The sequence below is a fragment of the Tyto alba genome, unplaced genomic scaffold (assembly GCF_018691265.1).
Source record: "Tyto alba isolate M040663 unplaced genomic scaffold, T.alba_DEE_v4.0 Super-Scaffold_22, whole genome shotgun sequence".
NCBI lineage: Eukaryota > Metazoa > Chordata > Aves > Strigiformes > Tytonidae > Tyto > Tyto alba.
Genome location: NW_024881296.1, coordinates 8,808,912 through 8,819,679, shown reverse-complemented (window position 1 = coordinate 8,819,679; position 10,768 = coordinate 8,808,912). Strand labels below are relative to the sequence as shown.

At 43.0% G+C, this 10,768-nt stretch overlaps 1 protein-coding gene and 1 long non-coding RNA gene across 3 annotated transcripts in view; one reads left to right on the top strand and one right to left on the bottom strand.

Moving 5' to 3' along the window:
- Positions 1–5,624: 5,624 nt before the first annotated feature.
- LOC116965445 lies at positions 5,625–9,471 on the bottom strand. Of its 2 annotated transcripts, none has more exons than XR_004409362.2 (3): positions 8,934–9,471; positions 6,370–6,466; positions 5,625–5,807 (listed from the first exon to the last, which is right to left on the bottom strand). It is a non-coding gene; the product is annotated as an uncharacterized LOC116965445 (long non-coding RNA). The 2 variants fall into 2 exon arrangements; XR_006165572.1 differs by having other exon boundaries at positions 9,342–9,461.
- Positions 9,472–9,538: 67 nt separating this feature from the next.
- HEATR1 (HEAT repeat containing 1) overlaps positions 9,539–10,768 on the top strand; it is a 39,051-nt gene continuing 37,821 nt past the window's right edge. The window contains exon 1 of the mRNA XM_033008588.2: positions 9,539–9,894. Coding sequence (XP_032864479.2) covers positions 9,753–9,894 — 142 coding nt within the window. The 5' untranslated portion in view covers positions 9,539–9,752. The remainder of the gene's footprint in view (positions 9,895–10,768) is intronic.

Sequence of the window (10,768 nt, the reverse complement as noted above, 5' to 3'; positions counted from 1 at the left end):
AGGGGCAGGGCTAGGGGTATAGCATGGCCTATTGCAAACCTTCTGAAGCAACCTTCACACCATCATGTGCTCTCAGAATCCTGGCTGTGATCCTGGTTTACGTTGGCTTAGCCTCACCACACAAAGATACTAAGCAAGGAAGAAACTCTGCAACTAGGGCAATGCGAAAGCCTGCAACTCACTATAGAATTTGTACTTCATGAATACAACCAGTTAAAAAATTCCATTAGTGAGCCAGCCTGTGACCCATAACTGATTTACCTGAGACTATTTTGTCTAAAAACACACAGTATCACCCAGCAATAGTTTTGGTCACCCTGAGAAAAGAGAACAGAGATGTGTGCATGAGATAAAGAATGCACAGACAACATGGCTTTATTTATCTAGAAACAAACATCATCAACTAAGTCAGAGTTTCCAGACAATAATTATCTAAGGGGCACAGATGAAACCTGGCAGGTTTTAAATCACTGAGGTATGAGGTAGAGATTATGGGCACAGGATATGGGCACTGGATATCAGACACCGCTGTGTTCCAAACTCAGCATTTGTACCGATTGACTCAATGACCTTAGACAAGTTGCAGTCTCAATGCCCTTATTTCTTTTTGCAGATACACCAATAGCAATTTCACTAACATCAGTGAAATTAAAGTTACACACTCAGGAAGGCAACCTGATTGAATGAATTGCCAGTCTGTAAAAATGAATACTAGCTACTTATTATTCATTCCACAGGAGTGATACAAAGATTAGTAAAAGAGGCAAATTCATCCCTGCATAAGGCAGCATTAGGCACAAGCTGAATTACTGCCAAACAGGGATAACATGTTCTTTTTGCAACACGCATAGTGTGAGTTTTTATTTTCCAGAACTGTTGTCCTTACCTCCTGTCCAACAAAGCTTTATTCTGACACTCTGGAGTATTAAGAATCAGCACTGAGAAAACGAGCAAGTTCCTGCCATGCCCAACATGAAAGCAGCAAGGTCTGGATTTTCCAATTCCTGTTCTGAAGACAGTTGTTCCCTGTCCAACTATGATCTCTCTCACTAATTTCAGCCCTATTCTCATCTCAGGAGCTACGGGTATCAGTTCTGCACCGCATACTTTCCAGTATGAGAATGGTTGCTCTTGAGACCTACCAGCAATAACCTACTCATGGTGAAGGATCTTGTATATTCTCAATCCCTCTGAGTGTGGACAAGTCCTTTGTTTCTTAATTGGCTCACCTCTCTCCCTGTCTAAGTCCAGTTTAGCATAAGCAAAGGAGGAACGGAGAGTATTTGCGTGTTTCTTCACTTTGAAACCAGTTTGCCTATAGGATAAATGCCATGGAGCTGTGCTAATGTGCTGTCTAGATCTCTGTTATGTCCCATAGTTAAATCTGGAATAGCTGTAATCTTCCAGAATTTCATAACTGAACCAAACTCAAGCGTTTGGTTTTTTTCAAGCCAGACGCGGTTCTAGGTATTTTTCCAGTCCATATGGACAATAGTTACTGGAGGTGGAATCAGCAACTAGCACAAAGGTAAACCTACCTTTGTAGGCTGTAAGGCTCCGCATGTATTTATAGCAAACTCTGGAATTCATTTTTCAGTTGAGATAGTCTGAACACATCTTCCCCTGGCCTCTTTTCCCACGAGAAAAGCATTCAGCAGAAAGCTTACTTTGTAGTTCAAACGGATGGATTTAAATATGTCTTGGACTTTTCTAGGGGAGACTATTCAGTTACAAATGCACTTCGAGAACACCAGGAGACTTTTTAATTTGTTCCCCATGGCACAGCAATCCCCTTTATATCTCCTTCAGAGGTAACCCTGGCACACAGATGATCGATGGAAAACTAGGCTCATCGGGCCCTAAATTTGCATGGCCTGACTTTTTACTGCTAAAATACCAGTGGTGGAAGTCAGGAGGGTCATAGACTGCACTTTCAATTGCAGCAGAGACTGTTTAAAACAATGCATGATGGAAATACCAAACAAATATAGGATTCTGATGGGCTTAAAGGTTCAAAACACCAGGCCTATTCATTGGGCGAAACAACAGCATGTAATTGTACTTTGTAAAGCACTTCAGGGAAAAGACAAATTCCATAGTACCAGCATTCATTATCCTAAAACTATCCACTGGAGGAGGAAATGGAACTATGAACAGTTTGGAGCATGTTTTCTTTCTGTAGACCAGGAATAATACCAACACTATGAAGTATAAGGAAGTATGAAAATCAAATGCCCAATAGATCTGGAATACTTGAAGACACGTACAAATACTGTGATGACCAGAACTGAAAATCGTAAATTATGCATTTATGAACATGCTTCAACTGAGCGCAACAGACCTTCACTGAATAAAAAAGAGAAATCATAATGCTGTAGAGCACTGCTTACGCAACACACTGAACAAAGCAGGATTTCTGGAGAAAAACTAGTTTGTGACTATGCAATTAAAGTCTGCATTGTGATACATACAAAGCAGCTGAATTAAGATTGCTTGGAAAACTTAGCTCCAGCATAGTGCACAATTAACTGACTTGTGAGCTTGATGTTCTTTTAAGATATCTGCTCTATAACTAATTACAAATGCATTATAAATTAAGTAATTATAAATTAGTTCTGAATTGGAAGACAGTTCATAGAAAACGTTAAGGAAAGCACTAAAGGTTTCCAGTACAGCCTAACAGTTACATAATCACTACAGCTTCTACTCAAGAAAGGAGATCATGTTTTGCACCTCAGGTCTGTCTGTTGTAGTTCACACAAGAGTCTTTAACTGTGTTACAGTGACGCAGACAGATTAGGCACATTTTAAAGATTAAAGGAGTCACAAATTGTTTAAAATGTTTTGTTCCCCCTCTATAGACTGAAACAAGGCACATACATCACCATACTGTTAAGAATCAGCAGGTATTGCAAACCAAAAGGATCTCACCACAAGTAAAGCAGGAAAGATTCTGGAGCGTAACCTCTCCTGTGCAGTATTTGAGAGCATTGCAGCAGGAACTGCTTTGTCTCTGGCCACCAGGCTTATTTAAAAGAGGTGTATCAGCACCTCTTTTAAATCATTCTTAGCTCCACACACTCCCCTCCACTATATGTTCAAGAGCAGGCTGCCTTCTTACCCACTATACTAAGCGCCTTTCAAGCCTTCTGCAGAAATAACACCCTCCTCTCCGTGTGTCCAAGGAATTGCCTCTGTTGTCACTGGGCCTGTAAGTCTCTCTCTAGTAGTTTCTCTGCAGATAACTTAAGTCTCTGGCATACACAATACATGCAGAATGACAGAATAAGAAATGCTTTGGAGAAAACACTGACATATACTTTTGCCAGTAAGAGTTATTAGCTGTTATCAAGAACATTTCCAGTTGTCAAGACTATTTTATGAAAGGCAGCACAAAGCCTTTATATCATCTCGAGACAGCAGGGCCACTATTTTAACTCTGAAAGCATGGCACCTCTAGTAAATCAGCAAATCTGGAAATCTAGACTTATCAGTAAAACTCAGTTGCATGCCCTCACCATCTAAATCAAACACACTATTTCTTTTAATAACAGGGTTTTTCCCCAAGAATTCCCAAGATACGTAACAGCATGAACAGTTCCAATGCACAATGAAAGCAAATACAAAAGCCAAACATTTTTTAAAATGGCACTGAAATGCGGCGAAAAATTTGGGGGATTTTTGTGATTGCAGGTACTTTGCATAATCCAGTATCACAGAAATGCACTTTCTTTTAAATACTTTTAAAATATTACAGTATTAATATCTCCCATATATATATATATGCATTCAAAAATGTTCAGTTAAAAAGTGTTCACAGTGGCACTGTGCTAGGTGTTACATGAATGAATAACTCAATTCTACACAAAAATAGGTAAAATAAATAAACTTTAGAAAGTGGATAAATAAAAATATGTAACTGAATATAACTGAACAGCAAAACTGGAAGATATATATTCTCCTCTCTGCTGCTGAATGTGGAACATATTGTTTTCAGGCATTATCATATAAAATTGTGAGCTCATTCTAGTTCAAACCACATCTTCACCAGGTATGGAAAAGGCCCATTGACTGACAATGACTGGGGCAAATAAAGAAATGAAAGCAGCACTGGCTTCAATGGCCAGCCTGGGAAAAGGCTGAAATTTGTATTTAGTGCATCTGATAGGAATGACACTATTTCTCCTTCAGGGAAAGAGCTGTGATTCATCTCAGCATTTCAAACAAACTGCAGCAAATGGCTGGCTGACAAGCAAATAGAGGTTTGAACAGCTGCAGGTTGGGAATGGGTAGCTGCACCATATGAGATGTACTGCTATTCCAAGGCCTGTCAGTTGCTTGAATAACAGGCAATTGAGGGAGGCGATAGCAAGACAGTAAGAAAAGCACACTGTGTTAAAGCTGGTTCCTTATTGATCACTTTTTCCTTCTTCCCATCCTTCAGTTTATTGTCTCTTTTTCTGTTTACAGCCCTGCTATGAAAGATGAGACATGTCTAGTACGCAATACTCTCCTTACTGCTTATTACATCCAAGTCCCTAATGGCCACGTTGCTGCACTCTGATTACCAAGTTCTCCCAATGCATTAAACACTGTGACTCACAAATACCACACAGTAGATCTATGACACCTACTCTCTCAGTAGATTGTCTGGCACAGGTATCTTTTCATAATAATAAACAGCTAACATATACACACAGTATTATATTTCCCAGCCTAAGAAACATCAAATGATGACGAAGGACTACAACAGTCACGGCAATCATGAGAGATATTTTCATGTTTTTCATTGCGATGATTGTGCAGTTGTTAAAATCCAACTTTCTAGTTAACTTTTTACACAATAAACAAAAAAATCACAATTCGCAAAGTAGCTTAGCACTGAAAAGACCGCTGTTTTCTTCCATTTTTCACCATCTCCATTTGTCTTCCTTACTCTCCCTGGTGCTTTTGGGACAAACTAGACCTACCTCAAGTGGATACAGAGTTACAAAGATGACTACTGCCTACCCTTTTCAAGCTGATGCTTTCTCTGCATGTGTACAGCTGAAGCTAGTTTTGTTTATTTGGGGTTTATTTCTCCTTATCTAGATTGGATATTTAAAAGCTTCCTTTACAACAATTTTGATTCAAAAGCCATCAGTTTATATTACCATATCAGAAAGCCTTTAATACAGTAAAATCCCCAAAATAGCTTCCCACCACCCCATCCAGAGGGTTTCTATTTATTATTAGATCTGGAATGCAGCTACACATGAGAATTTATGGCTGGGGGAAGCTGCAATAGATTTTCCAAGAAAAGCCAGGGAAACGTGATACTGCCTGCCACAGTGGTCAGTAAGTCGATGACGTGCTTGATACACTGCCTAGCAAGGGAGCTCCTTCCAGCCCTTCAGTTCAACTGGAGAATTATTCTCCCTTCAGTCCTCTTCCAGCAATGAGAACTGCAATTCTCTGTAACCTCAACCACCACCAAATTATGCTTGATTGTTTCTGCCTCCTGTTACATCAGCTGTGCGCTCATACAGCTTCACTGACCTCATCGAAATTACTCCTGAGTTTCACTAATGTAAGCATAAAAAGATCAAGCCCTTAGGGGAGGAAGGGTAGACAGGGAAAACAAATTGCAACTCTCTCGTTTTATTTATTTGTGTTGCTACATGATAAAATGGCTCCAATCTCTTGCTTAGCCAAAGGAATAATGGCCTCAGGGCCTTATGAATGTATATGCTGCAGAAGGGTACTGTCCATCATTTCACAATGTCCAGAGGTGAAGGGTGACTGCTGCATTGTCACAGAGAACAGAACTGAAAACACAGAAAAATACATTACTGCAACCTTAAAGTACACAATAAAGCACTGTTCTTCCTGATAATTACAGTGACTCTATAAATCCAGAGACCACAGATGTATTCTTATAAATGATAAACTTCCAGTAGGGAGCAGACAGGTACACGAATTAAGAACAAAGTACACAGATTTGCTCAGAGTAGCAAATGTAACTGTGTAGCTTCCAAAACAACAAGACTTTGGCATGCCTCCTACAACCAATAGCAAAACAAAACATATCCCTTGACAATAAGACTACCTTGGCTGACAAGATGTTCGAGCCACTGCTCCAGAACACAGAATGGTTTACAGGTCAGTTAGCATACATATAACCACAGTAAACACACCTATCTCTTAACACCTACTTTTGCTTAAAAAGTTAGAGGACTTGATACCCTCTAAGGAAGTTACAGTCTCCTTTGCATATCCTAGAAAGGTTTTATTATTACTTCATTACGCTGCAATCAGATCATATTTTCGATGTCAGGCATTCTCACATTCCCCTTCAGAAATGGCATGGGGAAATGTCAGGGAACATACCAAGATTATTAGCAAGCGATGGTGAAGTGCACAGAAGGTGGCTCTCTTCCATCTCCTCCAGAACTGTTTCAGCAGTCCAAAATCATGGTGAACAGAACTAGATTACAGGAGGTGGTGCAAGAAGGAAAAAGAAGCATCATCTTCACAAATGAATTAATGAGCTTTTGAGAGTACTTAAGAGAGATGCCCCCAACCTGGAAGTACTCAGGGCCAGGTTGGACGGGTCTTTGAGCAACCTGATGTAATGGAAGGTATTCCTACCCACGGCAGGGGGTTTGGAACGAGGTGATCTTTAAGGTCCCTTCTGACCCAAACCATTCTATGATTCTATGATTAATACAAACACTCTCCAACTTTGTATGTAACCAGAAAATTGTATAGGTAGTACTCATTTCTTTACCTTCATTTTGACATATTACAATCAATTGCAACTGAACAGTCCTTTTTTTGTAACAGAAGTGATTCCCTTCTCCTCTTTAAATGAAATCCCTTCCCATCTGTTGCCTACACATGAAACCATACCAGAAGATGCATTCTGGGAGCGCACCTAATGGGAACTCGGTCTACAGGGCAGAACAAGCCCTAGTCTGTATAAAACCTCTGACATGCACACAGTGGGACGAGGGTTCCTTAGCATCACTTCGTTCCACCAATTTCCTCCTACTGGGTTGTGTTACTTATCAAGGCAGTTATAGCTCTATATATGTACAGCTGGTGAGGTGAGTTGGAAGGAAAGGAATATAAAGACTAGATCTTTATCTATATAAAGACATCAATGATATTTGCTCCAGCAGTAGCATAACTTTACCCAGATGTAAAGAACATTAAAAGCTTAATAGTGTTTGCATTTCTCGATCAAATATTTTTAAAGACACCAATGCTTATGAGCAAATAGGCTTACGGAAAACGCTTGAAACAGGTAACTTTTTTCCAAATAAAAATTAGCGTATGACAATTAATGTTCTAAGACTTCAAGATTTTTTAACAGACAATCTAATCTGCCAAACGCAGCTTAATAGGAGCCATCAGCAGAGCTGATCTCAGCTGTAGAATGGCTACAAGAATTCCACCCATACAGTCTAGCTGTGTGATGATGCAGGCACTGAGAAGCTAAAGGCACTGGTTAAAACAGGCTTGGATTTAAGTTCAGAAAAGCATCTCTTTGTAGGCCAGCATGGAGCAAACCTCTTTGATATTCAGCTTCACCACTGGGGAATTACAAAGCCAACTAAGCATATTTCCTAATAGACTTTCTGGTTTTATATTTTTCCCGGGAAACTCTTTCCTAGAATTAAATCAAGAACAAATATTTTTCTGCCTGCAAAAGGTGTCTCTGTTCCTCCAATTAACCTCCAAAGGGAATCCTAGCTTTACTCTGAAACTAAACAAGGATGGAACAGAAAGCACAAAGGTATAAAACCTGTGTCTTGCAGCTCTCCACAGGAAAGAATATTGCAGGATAGGAATACTGGAAAACCTGAACACATTTTGTCATTTACAACTTCTAGTTTATCTTTCTGCCTAGAGTACTCAAATAATGAAGCACATTTCTAAAAAATGACTGGTTTTCTTTTTTAGAAACAGCTTTCTGTCCTTTGAAAAGTCTATATATTTTATATGTTTGGTATTTTTAGACATGGAAACATTCATATTTATGCAGGTTTAAACAATGCTAAAAGTAAGGCCACAGGAAGGCTTCATAAAGGAAAAAGGTACACAGAAGCCACAGGGAATGTGAAAAAGTACAATAAATTGGCCTCCAGGTTTATACCACCCCTAGCCAGCTCACTTGCTAGATGATCAGAATCTCAGTGCTAGAACAATCAGAAAAATAATAGCAATCCCATTAAATGAGTAATATCCTCCAAACACCTTAACTCTGCTGTAACTGCAGTGGTATCAACCCCTAACAGCTCAGCAACTGCTGTCATTACATCCAGAGAACACCCTGTCAGAAGTAACACGATATATAGTCAATACAAGCTCTCTGACAAGGCACCAGAAAATACACTCAGGCACAAAGTCAGACATCGTTTCATTTCCCTTCTCTGCTCCCACTCCTACAACGGTTTAACTTAATACATGCAAAGAGTCTTGTTGAAATCAGTGGATATTCCTAATGGATGAAATTAAGCACTTAAACAATTCTCTGCAACCCTAAACTTTTATCGGCTGTTTGTTATTTCTACTGTATGATAAAGGATTGCCAAATAAGGCAGCTTTACTATGTGAACAAGTTTGGATTTTTCTGCTATAGCTATACAGCTTTTCAGCAATATATTGTGTTTTACAGATCTGGTGCTGGAATTATTATATTTGGTATCATTTTGTACATCCGCTGACATCAACTGAGATAAATTTTATTTCTGCTTGCCTTTTTTTTTTTTTTTTTTTTTTTTTTTTTTTTCCAGGCTTCTCCTGGTTTGTCACAAGCCACATTCTCTTTCTGGCTTTGTGCACCGACTTCCAGTTGCAGAACCCTGCACACCCTTGAATGCAAACTGCTGGGAGACATCATGGCTTTTAATATTAGGAATTTCTTTTCAATCTGAGGGCAACCAAACCTTGGATGAGAGGCTCAGCGAAGCTGTGGAATTTCCACCCTTGGAAAACGCAACTGGACAAAACTCCGAGCAACTCGCTCTAAGCTGGCCCTGCTCTGGCGCTCCCTCAGACGAATTTTGGAGGCCTCTTCCAACCTACATGGCGCCGTGGTTCCGCGGCTGGGATCCCGCCCAGACACACGGCACCAGCTTTCAAGACCTTTTTGCTGTGGGGAGCCCTGCACTGGCCCTCGCCTCGCTCCCTTCAGATACATTAAAATGTTAAGGCGGAGCAGCTCCAGCGGCGCGCGCGCTCGCTGCGAAGACACGCTGAGGCTGTGCAGCGGATCCCCACGCACAGCCCGGGCTGTCGCTGCCGCCGTTGCCGGCCCCACGGAGCCTTCCCCGCGGCGCTGCGGGCCGCCTCACCTCGGCTAGGCCGCCGGGGCCGCCTGCTTCCCCGACACCGGCAGGACATCCCCGGCCCCACACCCGCACGAAGCCCCCACGCACCCGCCCGCCCCGCGGAACGCGCCGCGCCGGGGAGGGGGCGGGACCTTCCCCTTCTTCCTTCCTTCCCCTGGAGACGCTACTTCCGGGTCGGCGGCGCCCGCAGCCCACGTGTGCGGCGGCCGGGAGCGGTGCGGAGCCGGGTCGGTGTCGGGGACCGGGACAGTCGCCGACGGCCGTGTCTCGCCCGTCCCGTCCCTATCCCCTCCCTGCGTGCCCGCCCCACCGAGGAGCGGCGGGCCCCGCAGCGGGAGCGGGGCGGGAGAGGCGGCAGGTCCCGGTGCTTCCGCCGGGCCTCTGCGGCGGGTCCCGCCGCCGGCGCGCGGAGCCATGACGTCCCTGGCGGAGCAGCTGCAGCGGCTCGCGCTGCCCCAGAGCGATGCCGCCCGCCTCAGCCGCGGCCCGGCGCCCTCGCTGATGTTCAGCGCCGCCGAGGCTGCGCGCATCGACCGCGACACCTTTTTCGCCATCGGTGAGTTGGGCTGGCCGGGAAGGCAAACCCGTATTTAGAAAAAAAGGCCGAAAGGATAATTCAGAAAACGACGGGCTAGTCAGCATCCCTCCGGTCCCCCGGGGAAGTCGTGGAGCAGCTCCTCATGGAGCAGTTTTCTGGGCACGTGAAGGGTGAGGTGGTTGGGAAGTGTTGGGGGTCCCAAGGTGGGCAAGGGCTGGAGAACTTTCCCTGTAAGGGGAGGTTGGTGGGAGGAACATCTCCGGTCTCAGTCTGGAGAAGAGAAAGCTTTGAGGGGTCTGATGGCAACCTACCAGTACCTGTGAGGAGGTCTCAAGAAGATGGGTCAGGCTGTCCAGGGGAATGCGTGGCTGGAGGACAGGACACAGTGGGCATAAGTTGAAACAACAGAGTTTCGAACTGGGGAGAAGGAGAAGCTTTTTCTCCGTGAGGGCAGTCAAGTGGTTGAGCGGGTTGTCAAGGGAGGTTGTGCTCCCCTTCCTTTTCAAAACCCCGGCTGGATGATGCCCTGAGCAACTTGGTCTGACGTCAGGGCTAACCCTGCTTTGAGCAGGGCCTTGGACTAGAGGTCTCCCAAGGGCCCTTCCAACCTGAAATCTGTGATTTCTTGAAAATGTGCTCATTGGTAACATTATGTCCAGAAACAGTGTAAAGTGGCAGAAGGCATTGCTGTGTTTGCAAACTTCAAATCCTTCATGCTTATCTCTTATACACTTTTGCAGAGAACTTTACCCAGGAATATGATATTTCTTGAATAAGAAAGCGGTTTTCTAAAATCAGAAAGATTGATAACATATGTTGGTTTTAAGTAACAAGATTGTAGATATACATGTCTTCGATGCAACATGGAGTATTTTATAGTTTCTTAAATAGT